The sequence below is a fragment of the Triturus cristatus genome, chromosome 1_2 (assembly GCF_964204655.1).
Source record: "Triturus cristatus chromosome 1_2, aTriCri1.1, whole genome shotgun sequence".
NCBI classification, from domain to species: Eukaryota; Metazoa; Chordata; class Amphibia; order Caudata; family Salamandridae; genus Triturus; species Triturus cristatus.
In genome coordinates, this window is record NC_140580.1 from 512763500 (window position 1) to 512783783 (window position 20284).

The 20284-nt window shown below is 42.7% G+C and overlaps 1 protein-coding gene across 1 annotated transcript in view; it reads left to right on the forward strand.

The window, feature by feature from the left end:
- Nucleotides 1-20284, forward strand: part of C1_2H10orf90 (chromosome 1_2 C10orf90 homolog) — a 561981-nt gene that overhangs the window by 267294 nt on the left and 274403 nt on the right. The window contains exon 4 of the mRNA XM_085622763.1: nucleotides 13841-14065. Within this exon, the coding sequence (XP_085478889.1) occupies nucleotides 13841-14065 (225 nt within the window). The remainder of the gene's footprint in view (nucleotides 1-13840; nucleotides 14066-20284) is intronic.

Sequence of the window (20284 nt, forward strand, 5' to 3'; positions counted from 1 at the left end):
CCAATATGGTGGACAGGGTAATGTCTTTTCCTGGTGGATTATAGAAGGGGAATTCCTCAAATATTCTAGAAATGGATGAGTTACTCACACATAGATCTGGCAAATATGAGAACCCTGGCTAATGGGAGTTCCATGCGCTTGTGCATGCTCTAGACTTTATCCATCATGTGCTTCTCTCTTACTCACATTTATTTTAATGATGTTCCATGCCTGGCAATCTAATCTCACTTATGACCAGCCTGACAAGTCTCAAACAACACAAAAAGATAATGGACGGAATGTTGAATATTGTCAAACATTTACCCCCAGTTAAATTCATCATGTTTCTGCTCACCACACATCCCAGTTTGGACACAGCCATATGCAAATAAGTCTCGATCCTGCTCCCCATGGGAACAGTCCATCCCGAACTGCCCAGCCAGGTTCTCCCTGGACAGAGAAACTAGCACCATGGGAATGGTTTCAGGGTATCACCCAAGATCAACAAGGCTAGTTTGAATCCAGGGGGGTAGCGAGGACTCGATCTACGTCTGGGCATACCCTTCCACTTAGGGCGACTATAGCAACACAAAATGTTGATGAATAGAATGAACATTGTCAAACATTCAACCCCAGTCACAGATCTGGGTTAAATCCATTGTTTGTTGTTCACCAGGCCAAACCAGTTTGAACATGCCAGGGTCAAGACTCATTTGCGTTTTGCTGGGTCCAAACTGGAATGGCGCTGTGAGCCAAAAAATAATGGATTTCTGCACAGATCTCTGATTATGAGTGAGTGTTTGACATTGTGCAGCATTTTGTCCATCAATTGCTCTTTTTGCATTTGTCACCCTAAGTCTTAAAGGCATTAATGGTGCTTTCATTATGTTAATGCTTCTGTATAAATGGGCCTATTGACATTACTGGAGTCACATTCCTGGTCCAGTCAAGAGGCCTGTATACTTTACTGAGGCCTTAATAAATTGCAGATCGGTCTCACTTCTGTATAGTCTCAATTACCCCTTTGACTTTCATAAAGATTCACAAATTGGAAGGCAGTCTGACCCCATCAGTGTCAGTGATGTTCTAGACACAGAAGCGGCCGCGGCAGGAAAGAGCAGTGGGGAGGTGGGGCGAGGTGAGGGAGGATTTCGAGAGACGACCACGAGAGAAAACGTATTATTTATATAATTTCCCCTCGTGGTTGTCTCTCGAAATACCCCCTCACTTTAGCACAGTCGGACATTAGCATCAACAGGCCCATAAACACACCTAATTATGTTATTATTTTATATTGCTTTGGTTTCATATAGCAGGGGCATGGCCCAAAATGTTAGAGCACTTTACAACACTTTACGCATTCAAAATTCAAACATGAATTACAAATGTGAAGACATATATAAATATTGAGTTCTTCACCAAGTTACATGCAGTAGGATGTTTTCAAAATATGTACAGGAATCCCAGAAGAGGACAGTGTTTGAAAATAGGCAACATTTTGATAAATGCATATAATATCTCAAAGAAAGTTTAGCTCACTGGCCTTGAATAATTTAAAGATGTAAATTAGCATTGATAAATACACAGACCCAATGGGAGGATAAGAGAGTTAAGAAGGAGGACAAAGGAGGGTGTGCTTTAAATGTCCAGTCGAAGATCAAATGGAGGCATAAACAGATTGAAAGGGTTTAGGATGATGTTGAGAAGAAGAGAGAGTTGAGCATATTTTCCAATGCTGATGCCAGTTAAAATGAGTGAGAGTATATCAAGGGGCTCTCATATACATCATAGTTGGTAGTGTTTTTCATAGAGAAGCTGTTTGAAATCTTTCCTGAATTATAGGTGAAAAACTGAAGAGTGAAGAGGTAAGGGAAGTGAAATCCGAATGTGTTTACTATTACTGTTTTTTGAATGAGTTCTAGAAGAAGTGATTGATTTACTAGAGACAAATTACTTATCCCTTACCATTTCCAGGTGTGTATTCAGGTTTTGAAGGTTGCTCAAGTGTATAACTTAGTGTGATACAGGCCAATTTGTAAATGAACAGTTGGAAGCCGTATCAACTTCTGTAGATTTGCAGTGATGTGTACACGTTTTACTCCTCTTAAGGGTTGCAATACAAGGTGTACTTTTTGCCTGATAGCTAAAAGAGTTGTTGTAGTCAAGTTGTGAGATAACTAAATTTTGTACTAAGGTATTGAGGTCTAGCTGTGCGTTATTTAAAATATTTAGTTATTTACTTAATTATTTACACATCCTACAAAATGGCATCCATTTTATGGGATTGTTGAAGTAGTCTTTAAGAGAGGCTGATGCCTGAAAAGTTAGAACAGTGAATGATTTCACATGTGCAGTCAAGTGTTTTTGAGTAGCCAAAAGCTGCTGAAAGTCCTCGCCTAAGGTGAATATCGGTAATGACACTGAAGAAGCCACTATTATTTGGTGGGGTTGTATGGTTACCCTAACCCCACCAATAATTAATAGCTTTTTCGGAGTGTTAAACTGTTGATGTTATTACATGGGACTATGTTGGATTGAACAGAGATGTTGGATTGGGTAGGATCGATTAAAAGAAATTCATTGTTTTAAAGGTTACGTTAAAGGCTAAGGAGTAGCATCCATTTGTGAATGATCATAAGAGTCTTAGCATGATGAAATATACTGTCAGTGTGGAAATGTCTGATATGGCTGCATAGTGTCATTGTACTTGTGGTGTAACCTGCCTAATTTTTGATCATGTCTCTAAGTGGTACTTAATCTTGATTAGTGAGGGTCAATCCACTATGACTCCTTTTGGAAAACCTTGTGAATAGCTGAAAGTGCTTGAGAAGCTTCTCTCCAGTCAAACCTGCTGTGAACTGTTGGGCAGGAATGTGGAAAACAAATTAGGAATTGTGCCACTGATACCCACATTCTTTTTTAAGATTGAGTGGGGCATAGTTATATGTATTAAAAGCATCTGATGGCTCAAGAATAATAATTAGACATGAAGTGTAAGTGTTAAAAATGTATAAGGCACCATGTAGTACTAGGAGCAAGGCAGACTCAATGAAAATCATTCAGGAGTTGTTTCTTTAATAATTTGTTTGTCGCAATGTTTCTATTGAGAAGCAATTTAGTTTTCAGTTAGTTTTACTAAGAAAGGAAACCAGAAGCAGACTAAACGTGGAGGACTTTACCAATTTTAAGACTAGCAAAAAATATATTAGTGACAGATTTGTTAGGTGTTCCCATTAAGGTGCAAGATGAAATTAGTTTTAGAGGCACAAATAGGGGCTGTGAAGCAATAGGAAGATATCCTGTTAGTTATGCTTTTGATTGTATCGTTTGGAATCACTCACTCTATTTTAGGCAATGGTTCATTGATTTAATGTTCACATTGGGAATAGTCATATATATGGCAAGGATTGAGGCAGTAAGAGCTAAATTGATTTAACCCTCATCCAAGAACAGTGCAAATTCTTCATAGTTAACATCAGAGTCTTTGTGAAAGAAGGAAGTGTATTAATGGTGATGAGGTGTTAAAACTGTTCTTTACTCAACATTTAAATACACTGGGGCCGATTCACAGAACTAATCTGAGATAAAACCCTAAACTTACTACTTTTGGTATTCACAGAAGGCATTTACTAGTAGTAAAGTTAGGACTCCTAACTTTACTACTACTAAAATGAGATAAAATCGTAAACTTACTCTTTTTGTATTCACAGAAGGTATTTAGTAAGTAATACCAAAAGTCGTAAAGTTAGGATTTAAATCCCCTCGAGCTTCGAGAAGCCTTTGTTTTATTTGTTAGAACATTCTGCCCTCTAGTGGCAGAATGTTCTAATAGGCTTATAGCCCTTCGTAGCAGGGCTATACCAGCTATTTAAGTCCCGTCCCTTGTAAAGTCCCTCACCTTCGGCTTGGGCCTTTAACACGGGTGCGGGCCTTTAGTAGCCGTTATAGCCCGCTACAGTGGGCTATAAGGCTATAGTAAAAAAGTTATGAAACATTACTAAGATTACTTACAGCTATGTTGATTTATAGGATGTATTCAAATGTGAGATGCTTGACACTTTCTCTAGTCACTTTGAAGTATATTTTTGAACTTTGACAAATTGGTGCAATTCCACAATGCTTTAAGTTAACAGGTTGAAACTTAAAAAAAATATCCCTTAAGTAAGAGTTGTCTTAGATCTCCTAAAATGATATTGATTAACAAATGTATTACATGTAAATGTTTTTGAGATAGTATAGTAGCAGACTAAATTTCCTATTTAACAAGTGATTTAAGAAAATCTATGACATTTAAAGCTGAATGAGCGAGTGCACTCAGTAAATTATTTACTTCTTTCTAATGCAATTTATATTAAATCCTGGTATACTGCTTTCAATATGATATTAACTTGACTTCCTTTTTAGGCCTACACTTTCTCATGCGGTCTAGGAGAAGTATATTGTTCTAGCAACCACTAATGTAACAGTTTTGTTCTTTCTCATGAGACGTGAAGGGACTTGATACATTATGTACTAAAATCAGTGGTAGTTCTATGATACCCGGACATTTGCGATGAACACACATGAAAGATCCAATAATGAATAGTCTTTTGTGTTTTAACCATGTGCCTGAGTTAGACAGTCGTTTCCCTTACCTGCCATGGGAGAATATCTACGTGTTGCCACTTTTGCACTTCATAAGTCAAATATTGCCATATGGATGTTTGATGGTGTTCGTGTAACACCGTGGATGTTACATCTAGACTGATTAACTATATTATTGAAATGCACCAAGGAGAGAGATGCCTTTTCCCTTTTGACAAGCTACTTAGCCTGTTGCCTTTTTGGTCTTATGCCTTGGCTTCTTCCTGACTGACTGTCTGGCTCTCTGGTCTCGTTTTCCCCTTTGCTGATTTTCAACTGATTGGCTTGCTAGTAGACTCGCTAGAGACTGCTGAGAACTTATGAACTCTTTCTGCCCCTGAAAGGCAGGATTCTATGGCCCAGCGGACTTCCTTTGGACTCCTGGCCAAACCATATCCTAGAAATGACCTTTTACCCAGATTCCCTTATGAACATGTCTATTCAAAGACTCTTGCTTGATTTATATATAACTAGGGACTTTAAGACTTTACATTATGTTTCCGTATTATTGTGTAGTGTTACACTATACATATAATTGATTTATTTGAATTTGTCAACTAATTTCCTAATGATTTGTTTGATGCATTGATGATATTTACTAAAATTATACATTTTTTATTGAAATCTTTAAATGACTGAGTCTCTTGAGTTTCCTAACTGTTCTTTCCACATGGATTGTGTTAGGATATAAGTTTCTAATGTATAGCAGAGATATTCATGAATTGTTTACAGAACATCAGGTTCTACTATTGCTGTTTGCATTGCAGCAGCTGAGCTCTTAATCTGTGTGATTTTGGCTCGCTTAAATTTCTTTAGGAGATTTGGACATCCTGTGGCCATTCTGCATATTTACAGTATGGTACTAAGGGAAATCTATTTGAGCCTGATGACAGATGTATAGGTTGGTTACTAATTCCTAGTCCTTGCTTTGTAGCCAACATTGCCTTAAAGTCCTTCACCCCTCAATGCAATGAGCAAGATCTATTGGAGGATTAAGTGAAGGAAGGCAAATAAGTAGATAAAGACATGTGTTGTGTTTTCTTTAGGCCCAGTACAAAGATAGAGAGAACATGCTGCATTAGTAGGAATCTTGTTCACTTCAAAGAGCTTTTGTGGCCAAGTGTGTGCATAACAGTGAGGCATTTTACATGAGAAGCCTTCACTTTGAAAATGTGCCTGATCAAAATCCGTTTAGCTTTTTAGCTGAGAGAAGGTACCCATTACATTTTCTCCGGATTTCTCAGGCACTTTCTCTCTTCATTCAGTTCTACAAAGGGGTAGTTGTAAAAAAAGTGCAGCTTTTTGTGTAGTTGGCCCATTTTATTCTGACTGGGTGTGCTGGCATACTGACGCTGCACTGGCAGACTGCTAAACAGAAGCCCATTGCCTGTGCTCAGGTCCTTAGCATGGTAAGAAACGGTTATTTTCAACTGGCATATCTGACCTTTTAGTAAAATCACACTAATATGGTGCTGAACTAGCGGGCTGCAGGATGATCTTACACCACTCATGTCATTTTAATGATCGGCTTCAGACAGCCAAAACTGCAGACAGCATATGCCAAAAGAAGCCATTTGTAACTGTGGAAAAGCCTATTTGTTACATTAAATGAGACACCCCTAAATAGTGTATATGAGCAGATAAGATTTCAGGGCATAATGTAAAAAGAGGTATGCCCAGTACTAGTTTCACTGCATGGACATCAGTAGCCTCTCTCCATTGTAAAAGACTACATAGGAGTAAAAGCCACATTTTTCATATGTTGACAGTAGCAAGGGCTACGAAAATATTCCAGAAAAACCTACATCAATAATGACAATGTACTGCTGATAAGTATGGCTTTGGGGTGAATTTAATTTAAAAAAAACTGTACATCCATCAGACCAGCTCTATCAATGACAGTAAATAACTTTCTCTGTCTGCTGATTAGATATGAAAAACATTTCTGGGAAGAACAAAGAACCTTGGCCTGCCAGCAGATCTCTGGAATGAAGGCAAGGGGAGGTCAATTAAAGAACATCCACTGCTAGGTAGATATGAATGTAAGAGGAGGGGGAAGACAGAGACATTAGATGGTAAACCCAAAGGGGCAGGCAGGAACTCCTAGTGTATCATGCTCTTAGTAAATAGAGTTTTGGTAAGAGTATTGCCATGGAGTGATTGTGGTCTCTTCACAGCCAAGTTCTCTGTTGTCCTCCCAATGGTGGTCTGTACTGTGAACCACACTGTGTTGGTTTTCCTAGGGAGGACTCCTGGGTGGGAATAAACAGCTCCCAAAATGAGGCACTGGATTCCTGCTTACTTGAATATTCCCCACAGCAGGTTTTTTGTGATGGATTTACTGCATGTGACACACTTGACATACTCTTCTTCACCTGACAATATTTGCCCAGCCTCTGTTTTTAAGCTGTAAGCCACTACCATTGCTTTGTACATCACATTATGGAAGAGTGGAGTGATAGTTACCTTAGTTTAAAAATAAATCTTTAGATAACACCGTTAAAGAAAACTACCATCCTATCATACTACCATGCTTCCTGGCAAAGATAATAGAAAGAGTGGTAACCAAGCAGGTATCCAATTACACTGAGACTTATGATGCTGTGGACAGTTGGCAAATAGGCTTTTCATCCAGGCTGAGGCACAGAAACTCTCTTATTACTAAGTAGTCGATGACATTAGGCAAATCATGGATGAGGGAAACGCAGCAGTATTGGTATTACTTGACTCATCTGCTGCATTCAATGCAGTGGATTACAACATCTTGCTCACACACCTAAATGAGACTGGTATACAGGATTTTCTAGATAACAGTTGTTTTGCCTTCTTGTAAGGCCACCCTTAACCAGCTAGTCTTCCCCCTTTTAGATTGGCTATCTTGACAGTCCATTGTGATGTACTCAAGAATTCATTATTATTTCCCATATTATTTAACATCCACGTCAAACCATTGTCATATTTGATCAGATCATTTGGATTTTATGGCCAGTCAGGAGGCTAGCATTATGCATTCAACTTTTTATTCACTTTTTTGAGCAGCAGCACTTCAAAGTTCCCAGAAATAGTGCTTAGAACTACATCAAAATAAATCCAACTCTCAAATCCTCTTAAATTCCTCTGTCCACTATTTTCTTCCTCTTTTGCTTGCTGCTTCTGAGTAGATAAGTATGATAGATAAGAGGTTGGGTATACGTTTCATTGTTTATTATAGATGTAAATAGTAAGATGAATATAAGTATGTATATTTGGCTTAGAATTGTTATTCAAACCCAATATATGGATGTAAAATGCAGTTATCAAATATTTGTTTTCATAATTTATATCTTTGGTACAAGCAATTGTATTTTAAAAACTCTTATAAGGCTCAAAAGATAGAAATTTACCGGAGTATACAGAAACGCGCGCTCCCAGTTGTCTTTTGTACTGACAATGGGCTGGGTCGGCATGGGATCATGGATCGGGCGGCACATCGCACATGACGTGCACATAGCAGTTTCTAAAGCAATTTGTGCGCATAAGGAGAAGCGATATCCGCATAGGAATTGTTTTTAGAGGAAATTGGCCATAATGTCATTGGATATAACACAAGCATACTTCAGGGGAATTAGAACGCATTACAGCAAAACTGTATGCGCATACATAACGAAGCATCAGATTGCCTAGAAACAATTCTCTGAGGAGATTAGCGCAAAAGGCAAGATGAGGAAAAAGGCACATGGCAATTTATTAGTGTCAGAAATGGAAAATTAAGAGTTTTAACAAAAAATGTATAAATAGAAAGTTGTATAAATTTAAATCAAATGATATGAGTGAACAGGTTTCAGGAAAGTTAAGTCATGAAGAAATAATTAAGTAAATAGTGTTTTTGGAACTGCAAATTGCAGGCAAAGAGACAGTTAAAGAAATGTTGAGGAATAAAAGACAATATAACAGTAAGGAAGATGAAGAGTATTTTTTAATCTTCAAAGGAGAAGAAGATTTTAACAGGGGTCCTGGTGGAAAATGTTTTAAAATCAGGAATTTTAGACCTGTCACCTTTAGGGTGGTCTTCCCCCAAACCGTTTGGTTTTTGTCTCCACATTTTGCTGAATCTTTTTGCCGGCCCTAGAACTCTGAGTACTCTATCACTGTTGACCAATGCTAAAGTGCATGTACTTCTTCGCTAATCATGTTTGTACTTGGTTTATATATGATTGGCATATTTAATTTACCTGCAAGTCCCTTGTAAAGTAGTATATCATATACCCAGGGCCTTTAAAATTAAATGCTAGAAGTGGGCTTACAGGACTGATTGTGCGACCCACAGAAGTAGCCTTTCAAACCTGTCTCAGGCCTACCACTGCGGTGTCTGTGTGTACAGTTTACTGCCACTTCGACTTGGCATTTAAAACTACTTACCAAGCCTCAAACTTTCTTTTTCTAACACATACACCACCCCTAAGGTAGGCCCTAGGTAGCCCTAAGGGCAGGGTTCTGTGTAAGTAAAAGGTAGGACATGTATTTTTATGTTTTGCATGTCCTGGTTGCGACAATTAGCTACGTTTGTTTCCTTAATATACTTTTAAGCTGTAATTGCTGAACAGAGAGGAGCAGCCACTTCATGTTGTATATCTTTGGAATGGTAATGATAAATCTTCCTTACTAGTGAAGTTGGATTTAACATTACTGTTTTAGAAATGACGATATTAGAAAGTGGACATTTCTCTGCACTTACTGCTCTGTGTGCCTTGCAGCCTGTTTCAAAAACATGTCCGGGGTGGGTGATAGCTACAGTATCTGCATTCCCTCTAGACAGCCACAAACACGGGAAGGCTAGGTGTGTCTGAGTACCCAACTACATATATATATTCTGATGGCCCTGCCTGGGCAAGATTGAAAGAAGGTGCTTGCACTTCACCTAATAGGTAGTGTCCTGTCCCCACAGAAATGGCTGATTTACCCCCCAGAGAGTGCCTGGCAGACAGGGCTGGATTGAAAGGATACTTGTGCACTTCAAAGACCACTCTTTGAAATCACCCTCACTTCAAAGTCCTTTTTGGGCATAAGGACTGGGACTAGGGGTGAGTGGTAAACTCTGCTCTGCTGGCGGAATTCACAGAGATTTGACACTCTGTGCTCCACTTGGAGCATAGAGTTTGAAAAAAACTCTGCCTAATGCCAGCAGAGCGGAGTTTACAAGTGCTGTGGCGCATCACCTGGTCCCCAGGGTGAAAGCTCTTGGCCGTAGTACTATGAAAAAGCTGGCATCAGGGCAAGTAACGAAAGCCTTCATTTTGTGTGTGGTTTAAAAAGTGTGTGCTTTATAATCAGATGCAGCACACAGATAACAGACTAAAGATAAATCAGCAAGAATTAATTCAAGTGCATTCCTTCAGAGGTTATGAGAATGGAGTTTTGTTACAAATAATACATGCTTTTTATGAGCCGGCGGCACCAAGTGCAAAGACAGACTGGAAGAATTATTGCGCCTGTTTTATAATAGCGCCCAGCATGAGTACAATCCGCTACCTTGTTAGCATTTTGCGAACAGTGTTTAAACCGTCTTTAGCATGTAGTAAAAAACAAGGAGAGCAAAGCCTCTGAAACAGACACAAATACGTTTTCTTTACTGCAGACCCATTAAGCAGATTCATACTTTCCGAACTATTAAAAATGTCAAATGCCATCGCAACTAAGTAATACATCAATGAAAACTAGAACAAAATCGATATCATACAAAGTTAGAACAGGAGGCAGGAAAGACAAGTGTTATACAATTATTCTCTGGCCCAAAGTAGTGCCCAGTACCATGGGTTTACATGTGATTGTGTACAATGCCATCGGTCACCATACTAATACAAAACACAATTTTGAAGCTCTTCAGCTCCTTGTCAAATTCATCACATCTCTTAAAAAACGCACTCACAGCGGTGATGGAGAGGAGTAGAGAAGAATTCTACAGGAAGCGAAATGCTTGTCGTGATGCTGTATTGTGGACAAGGGCTTTTGGCAGATATCTATTCCTCTGAATCCCAGGACAACAGGGAGGTGGCCACAGGGAGTGATACCCTCATGATGTGAAGTGTATGATGTGAAGTGTCAGGTGACTGTCAATGGTGGAAGTCTGATGGTGTCGGTGGTGTGGGGAAATGCAAAAAGAACAATTGATGGACAGAATGCTGCACAATGTCAAATATTCACCACAGTACAGAGATCTGGGCCAAAATCTATCGTTTTTTTGCTCTTCATGCCTTTCCAGTTCAGACCCAGCCATATCCAAATCAGTCTTGACCCTGTTCGCCATGGGAACAGTCCAGACCGAACTGACAGGCCAGGTCCACCCTGGACGGAAAACAAGCATCCTGGGACCGGTTTCAGTGCATCACCCCTCATCGGCCAGGCTAGCTTGACTCCAGTGGCATGGAGTGCATGGGACCCACATCTGGGCATATACATGCTGCTTAAAAAACTCAGCTGGACTGCTTATCTGGAAAGCCTACTTTTCAGCGTATTGCCCTGCTGCCTGCTGCTTTGCTGAACGAAAGCTAGACTCTGCCTTTTCTCCAAGTGTGCTCCTAGGGCTTGTTAGCTTGCCTCCTGTTGCTTGAGACTCAAGGTTATCAAAGTCTCTACCCCTGCTCCTGGGCCTGTTTCACTGGTAGTGAACCAGATATTTTGCAACAATCTCCTGACTGCATGTAGCAGAACCAGTGCACCGACCCGGTTGCAGGAGTAAAACTGGTGCTTCACTTGGAACCAATGTAGCACCTTAAGAGCTTGACACATCAGAACCATGCATTGCCATCACAGCAGCTAAGGGAGATCAATGCATCCCTCAACTGCGTGGAGAAATCTCAGTGCCTCGCTCTACAGAACCAATGGGCCTGGTGTCTCACCTTCAGAAACGATTGCCATCGCTGTGTGGAGAAGAATCAACGCATCCTCAACCTGCGGGATCGACACATCTCCAGACTCATCTCCCGACACAACTCGCAGTTGCGCCCAGGAAAGGTACTTTGTTCACCCCGAGCCTGCATGGGTGTTGTAGCAGCCAGCTCTCCAAAGCTGTCAGCCTGAACTTTGACTTTGCTATGGTCCAGCTTGACCTTAAGTTACCCCTAAAGCAATCAGAACAACTAACATGCATGACCCATACGTGGGTCATGACGACTAACCTACATGGTAATGATGAGTAACGTACATGACACGTACATAGCATAAGTCTGAATCCCTGTTTTGAATGATAATACAGAGGTAATAAAGGGACAATCTTCAATACCATTAAAGACCTAATTAAAAGTCTGGCAGTCCTTGGACCACCAGACTTGTGGCGAGGTGGCGGTGGTGGTCTTCTGCCGCCATGGGACCGCTAATTCCACCAGGGAACCACAATTTTCCAGCGGTGGTGCAGTGGTCTTGAGGCAGCAATATTCTTGGCAGGACTGTAGCGCCAAGCATATTATGACTCTCCTCACTGCCACTGATTTCATGGAGGTCTTTCCTCCATGAAAACTGTGGCAGTGAGGAAAGAGTGCCTCACTCCATGTGGATGACAACGGGAGGCACAACATGTGCCCCCCTGTGTGAATGCACCCCCAGCTCCAGCATGGCACGGTACATGCTGTGCTGGAACTGCCTTTGATGTTCCCATTGCGGTGCCTATTTAATAGGCACTGTCTTGGGAACGCCAAATGAACAGCCTTCAAGTGGCTAAAAAATTCATAATATGTCAGGCAGTTCTCACGCAGGTTTGGCAGGGTGGTCCCACTGCCACACTGCCAAACTCGTAATCGGACCCTAAGTGGTGTCTGTAAACCAGGTGCCACAAACGTACCTTGAGAGAGCAGAGAGAAACAACAAAAGATGATGGTTAGTTCATGTTAGAATTCAATGAAAAAAGAATGCGGTTAGCTCATGTTAAAACTCAATGGAAAGTAACTGCAATGCTTTGTGGACTGAAAGTGCAGCCACCGTGATCAAAAGCTTGGCTGAACATTTAATGCATGCTGTTATTTTTGCCGGAGGCAAAGGTGAGTCTCTACAGAGTTATCTTGGCCTGGTTTATTTAATAGGAAAACATCTTCCCATTTTGCTAAGGTGGTGTGAGCAGAAAAGTCAGCATTTGGTTAATGGGAACATCAGTGTTCTTAGCAGCCGTGACCAGAGTAATAGACATATTCCATTAGAACGTGATGCACTCTGTGGGTTCTCTCCTGTGATTCAATGATGTACACGTCAAATGTGCATCGGCGAGTGAGCAGACATGAGAACTGCGCCAGCAGAGATTGAACATCCTATTTAAGAAGTCCCCAAATCATATGACAAAACCTCTCACCGAGTTTCTAAATGATGCTAATGATGTTCTTTCTATTATGTACAATGTCATGCTATATTTTATTCACTACACTAACTTGAGCTGCTGGATACTTCAAACAATGGCATACAAGTACACACCGTCCTGTGAGAAGTGCTCACGGTCACGTCCTATAGGGTTAAGTAACTGTTTTTAAATCATTTATATATTTCCTATATTGTTGTGCTATGCATTGATGCCTGCACAAAACTCATATCCTCTGCCTCTTATGTTGCGTGTAAACTTATTTTTAGGTCTCAGCTATTGACAAGTTCTGTTGTTTCCATACATTACATACAATTAGGATGGGCTTTGGGTCAGGCACTTGCTCATGACTAGATGACTTTATTGTTTATTTCACTACCCTGATCCTAATTCCATGGCTTTCTTCCCTGTTCTTGTGTTTCTCCCTCGCCGGAGCTTTTCAATTTCACAATGTTCTGATAAGATGATGTGTCCTTCCACTGCTTATGTTAGATGTTGTTGTGCAGTGCATGGGAGGGAATATTTCCTCCCTCTCTCTCTCCCTGCTTCCTTTACTCCCCATCTCATTGAGTCCCCGGCCCCTCTGCTTCAGTTTAAATCCTCTGTCTTGGAAGGTTGCTTGGTAGGGGAAAACTAACTAAGCTCTATGACCAATACTCATTACTTAATTCTCCTTTGCTAACCATGTCCTGGCAAATTCCACGAAATTGTGAAACTAACCTCTTTAAGGTACTTGCTTACAATTGAAACTGTAAAGTCTCCATAACCACTATGACTTATAGCATGTTTTCAATAAATAAATATTGCAATTATCTGATGAGCAGAATTATGAAAAATAATATTTTCAAATAATATTTTAAGTGAATATATTCCAAAATCCTTGCCTTCTTGTTTCAATTATGCACTTTTCTTTTCCGACAGGACTGTGGTCTCTCTGTGGTTCACCTAAAAAGCAGGACACATATAATCCATTGACTGTGGTAGCATCTTGTGCCTCAGTGGAAGAAAGCATTCCTTACAGGAACCTCTCATCAACAGTCCTTCATCAGTCTTTGGAGTCTAATTTTACTCCACCAAAAGGAGCAACAGAGGAATGCGACGCCCTTGCTGAAAATCATGCAGAAATGGATAACCTCACCTCATCAGGTAACCACTACTGGTAGAACTGCTTGGTATTCGATTTTTTTTTTTATTATTACAATCCACAAGAACAAGAATAAATAGGTACATACATATCTTAAATCAGAACACAGTGTCAATTCATATCCCCGGTATATAAATACATTTCAGCCAGTCATAAGATCTATCATCGACCCCCATATATACATACCAAGTTTATACTTTCTTGGCCCTTTAACAGAGTACAGACTAAACTCCAGATTAAAGATACTATAGAACCTTGCGCGCCACATTTCAAAAGATGGTGCATCAGGCTGTTCCCAAATAGACGCTAAACACAGCCGTGCTACTGCTGTGGCAATAAAAATTAAATACTCAACCTTATGCATCAGCATCCCTTGCCGTAGGTCTTCCCCAGTCCGTAGAAGCATCATGGAGGCCAAGATCTTTATGACAACTCCAGTAACCTCGGATAAAAACCTTTCCATTTGTTCTAAAGAAAGAGCCAATTTTTCGCATGAATAGAATATATGGGAAATGTCAGCATTGCCTGCGCCACACCGAAAGCATTTCGCGTCGTTCACTCCACCCCATTTCATCATTTTTGCAGGGGTGTGGTACAAGTTAAACAGTGTTTTATAATGCTGGGCTTTTAAATTAGCCACGAGAAAAAGTTTCCCTGCAATATTGATCGACTTCTCTAGGGACACAGATTGTTATCCCAGACAATTCTCCCATTTAAGATTATGCTTGTCTAGATCATCCATCCTAGAAGTTAGCAACACTTTATAAAGAGCCCCGATTTTTTCTTGGCGACTAATAACTTCTACTATCTTATGCGGTATCATCATAGTTGGCTGTTTACCTAAAAAATCACGTATTTGCAAAAACGTAATAAAATTGATTCTTAGGCAGATGGTATTTGTCCGCCAAGCTTGAAAAAGAAGAGCATAGCCCCCAGGCCTCATAGAAATCATCAATTTGCGTGATGCCCTTGAGTCTCAAATTATCTATCAACTGATAGCAGAAGATCGAAGGGAGTATCCTTACTGCGGAGGTGGGTGTATAAAATGACAGCCCTTCAATCTGCAGGTTTTTTTGCACTATTTTCCACACCTTAAAGACCACACCCAAAATTTTAAAACAGGTTTTTTATAGATCACTGCCATCTATCCTTTTACACAAACAATTTTTAACCTCAGTCCCCAAAACCATCTGATGTATAGAAGGGTCCCTGGCCAAATTGTTCACTTCTTCTTTAGTCAGTAGTATACGGATATTTGATAAAATACACGCATAATAATAGAATGCAAAGTCGGGGACCGACCACACACCTCTATCCCGAGGAAGAGTCATGAATCGTGCTGCTCTGCTTGGTTTCCCCGGGGCCCACTAAAATCTGGTGCAGAGTGACTGTAGATGTTGGAGTTGCCCACGAGATAGTTCCAATGTACTGATCTAAAGAAATGCAATACGTTGGGCAATATGTTCATTTTCAGAATATTAGATCTGCATACCAAGGAGAGGTGTAGGCATTCCCATCTCTCCAATAGTTGTTTCACATTGGCAATAATAGCCCCTTAATTAACTTTGACCAGCTCTTTTAAACACACCCTGATCTTAATGCCCAAATATGTAACCTCATTAACGGCTCTAGAATCATTAACCAGGATTATGTTCATACAGAGTATCTGTGTTTTGGTTGTGTTCAACTTGTCGCCTGAAACAGAGCCAAACTTATGTGTCAAATGGTCAATTTCTGGTAAAGCTGTGACAGGACCAGATGTTACGATGGCTATGTCGTCAGCGTATGCGAGAACACAGAAGTGATCCTGCCTGATGAAAAAAGGTTTGATCTGGGCACTCCTCTCCAACATATTTAAAATAGGGTTAATATACAGAGCGAACAGCAGCGGGACGCAGGGACACCCCTGTTGGGTGCCCCTGGAGATCTGTACTGGTTCAGATTCAAGTCCCATTGAACAGATCTTGGCCATAGGGGATCGATATAAAACCCCTAGAGCCTGAATATACCCCTGGTCGAACCCCATCTGCTGTAGGACCCCCATAGGAAATCCCACGCAACACAATCAAATGCCTTTTTGGCATCGAGCAGGATCAAACCTAGGTCCCTGGACTCAGCCTGGGCGATATTGAATAAGGTCACTACCCTGCTGATATGATTCACCGTCCCCTACCATGTATAAAACTGTGTTGTCTTTAAGAGACTAGAAGGGAGATGACTTTAGCCAATCGATTCATTAGAACTTTGGCATAGATTTTCCCGTCACAGTTAACGAAGGAAATCGGGTGATAGGACCCCAAGAGGTCAGATGGTTTGTCCTTCTTCTTAAATACAACAATATTAGCCTTAGCCCAAGATCGCAGGGCGCACCCCCAGTTTGACCAGCATGTCCATTTTAAGATCTTGAAAAATGGTCCTATAGAACTCCAACGGAAGCTTATCCTGCCCAGCCCCCTTTCCAGGCGTCATGCTATTAATAGCCTGTTCCAGTTCATCAATGGTGATAGGGCTATCGAAAATCCCAGCTTCCTCCTGATCCAACTGCTCTAGCAATAAATGTTGGAGCCCCAGATCCCTAGCCTGTCGCCCCGTATCCTGTTCTGTGTATAGCTCTTTATAAACTTATGGAAAATCTTGAGGATCTCCTGGGGATATTGCTCAAAGCATTCTTCATGCCATCTATTCTTTGTGCTGCCTCCTTTGAGCATAAGTGTTGAGCCAAGCAGCGCCCTGTGGCCTCACCATACTCGTAGCAATCTTTTTTATACAACTGATATTTTAACGCAATCTACTTGCTCCATAACAAATTAATATTAGCCTTACATCTGGCAACATATGTTTGCAAATCCATAATATTTTTATCAGCCGAGATCTCCCATGCAAGATTTTCTTCAGCTGCTTTAAGTTTGCCATATAATTCCTGAACTGCTAGCTTAGTTTGCTTTTGTTTATGCAAATCATAACTCCGATAAGTGCGGATTATTTTGGAGGAAGTCCTTAATTCAAACCTTCATGTGGCCAAAAAATCTATTCCAAAAGGAGCTTCCTATCAAATGTGAAAACCCTTGGGGCTATACATGTACCAAGTGCGGGAATGTCCAGCACTACTGGCACATGATCGGAAGTGATTCTAGGGAAATCTTGTATCTTAGCTTCTGTGAGTAAGAGAGGAGATATAAAGAAATAATCAAGCCGTACTAGCTTACTATGCGGATGAGAGTAGAACGTGAACCCAGGATCTAGCATATGGAGTGTGCCCCAAATATCTATCAGGCCATGATCAGACAACAGGTGGTATAATGCCTTAAAAACCCTAGGTTTCCTACCTTTATACTTTTGTATACCAAATTGGAGTTCCCTTCCAATCAAATTAACATTAAAATCCCCTCACAGTACAGGGGGGTAGGCCACAGTGCAAGTTCCAGATTTAGCTGCTTGAGGACAAGGGCATCATCGAAAATGGAACCACATAATGTGCACACCGTGAACTTTACTCCCCCCAGAATACATTCCAAAATGGCCCAACGTCCTCAGATGGGTGTAAAAACTTTATTGTTGGTAAATTAAAACCTTACAATATAAAAGCATGCATCGTATTCATAAAATGGATACATTTCTTAAAAACTGTTAAAATAACATTTTGGTTAAAACTCGACTTGACTTCTTAATTGCTGTTAAAAGACTTGTGAACCAGGTACGATCAACGATTTGTTACCAGCGGACAAGGCGTTGGTACGCTCAATGGGGGAGTTTCCCTCAGCTCTAATAGGACAGGGTTGGTGGCCCTGGTAGCTTCCAACTGGCTTAATGCTTTAGTTACAAATTTTGTTAGCCCGATATTCAACTTTGTGTTATCCGGGTTAAAAGCTGCTATTATGGCTTGGCGGCAAGATCGAATTCCAAGTCTTATCCATTCTTCCCGCAATAATGAGCGTCTAAAAGCAAGCATTGTTGGGCATAAGCAGACTATGGCGCCAATCACGATCCTGTAAAAACCGGTAGCATATTCTCCGTCCGACAATTACCCGGTCGTCAAAATCTACCAACATGGAATTACGATTCGCACGGAAACACCATTTCCGTACGAATCGTACAAAACCCCGACCGACGAAAATAAACATACAAATGCGATCCGGGAAAGCGCCGACCTGACGTCGGGACGCTCGCAGCCTGCCATTCACGAACCAGGAATTACGATTCGCACCGACGTCATCCCGCACGGTGAATATTTTCCGGCAGCCAAAAACTGCCGGGAAATCAGGACGACGCGAACAAGGAGTACCAGTACGCGACGGACAGACAGGACGACGCGAACAAGGAGTACCCGTACGCGACGGACAGACATGGACCCGAACCTACGTGTCATCCCGGCCCTCATAGCAGTCGACCTCCTCTACAGGTTACGACGCAGACGCCGCAGAAGGTCAGAACAACAAAGGGAGGGGGGAAAGGGGGGGGGGCAGGACCAGGGGCAGGCCACAAAACCCCCACCATAGTCACACAGCACACATGCCCTGGACATACCTGACCCTCAGGCACTAGTCACTACGAGGGGGTGGGGGCGTGTCCAGCTAAGCCAGCGACCGCCACAACGGAAGTTCTTGACGACGCGAACCGACAACACAACCAGACAGGTACGTCCCGTACCCGCGCCTCAAGAGCGTGGGTACGAGTCGTACCATGCCCACACCTACGTCACCCCAACAATGGCGGGACGGCTCGTACCCACGTGGCAAAGGCCTGGGTACGGGCCGCACAAGCATCACATAGCGTGGGGACGGATATTTACGGACCGTACCCCCACCCCGTATGCTTGGAGCGTACCCCCAACCCCAACAGTGTAAGTACGATACGTACCCCCACCCGCGTATGCAAGGAGCGTACCCCCCACCCCAACAGTGTAAGTACGACCCGTACCCTCACCCGCGGACGTATGGAGCGAACCCCCACCCCAACAGTGTAAGTACGACACGTACCCCCACCCGCGTATGCAAGGAGTGTACCCCCCACCCCAACAGTGTAAGTACGACCCGTACCCTCACCCGCGGACGTATGGAGCGAACCCCCACCCCAACAGTGTAAGTACAACCCGTACCCTCACCCGCATTCGTATGGAGCGAACCCCCACCCCAACAGTGTATGTACGACCCATACCCTCACACGCGTACGTATGGAGCGTACCCCCACCCCAACAGTGTAAGTACGACACGTAACCCCACCCGCGTATGCAAGGAGCGTACCCCCCACCCCAACAGTGTAAGTACAACCCGTACCCCCACCCGCGTACGTATGGAGCGTACCCCCACCCTAACAGTGTAAGTACGACCAGTACCCTCACCCGCGGACGTATGGAGCGAACCCCCACCCCAACAGTGTAAGTACGACACGTACCCCCACCCGCGTATGCAAGGAGCGTACCCCCACCCCAACAGTGTAAGTACGACCCGTACCCTCACCCGCGTCCGTATGGAGCGAACCCCCACCCCAACAGTGTATGTACGACCTGTACCCTCACACGTGTACGTATGGAGCGTACCCCCCACCCCAACAGTGTAAGTACGACACGTACCCCCACCCGCGTATGCAAGGAGCGTACCCCCCACCCCAACAGTGTAAGTACGACCCGTACCCCCACCCGCGTACGTATGGAGCGTACCCCCACCCCAACAGTGTAAGTACGACCCGTACCCTCACCCGCGGACGTATGGAGAGTACCCCCACCCCAACAGTGTAAGTACGACCCGTACCCCCATGGAGCAAACCCACACACGTGTATGGACAAAGCGTACATATTGTTAAATAGGAGGGGTGTGTGCAGAGTCCTCCCAGCAGTGCCCAGACATAGGAGGGGTGGGTGCCTATCACTCCCAGCAGTGCCCAGAGACAGGAGGGGTGGGTGCCTATCACTCCCAGCAGTGCCCAGAGACAGGAGGGGTGTGTGCAAAGTCCTCCCAGCAGAGCCCAGAGACAGGAGGGGTGGGTGCAGAGTCCTCCCAGCAGTGCCCAGAGACAGGAGGGGTGTGTGCAGAGTCCTCCCAGCAGAGCCCAGAGACAGGAGGGGTGTGTGCAGAGTCCTCCTAGCAGTGCCCAGAGACAGGAGGGGTGGGTGCCTATCACTCCCAGCAGTGCCCAGAGACAGGAGGGTTGGGTGCAGAGTCCTCCCAGCAGTGCCCAGAGACAGGAGGGGTGTGTGCAGAGTCCTCCCAGCAGTGCCCAGAGAC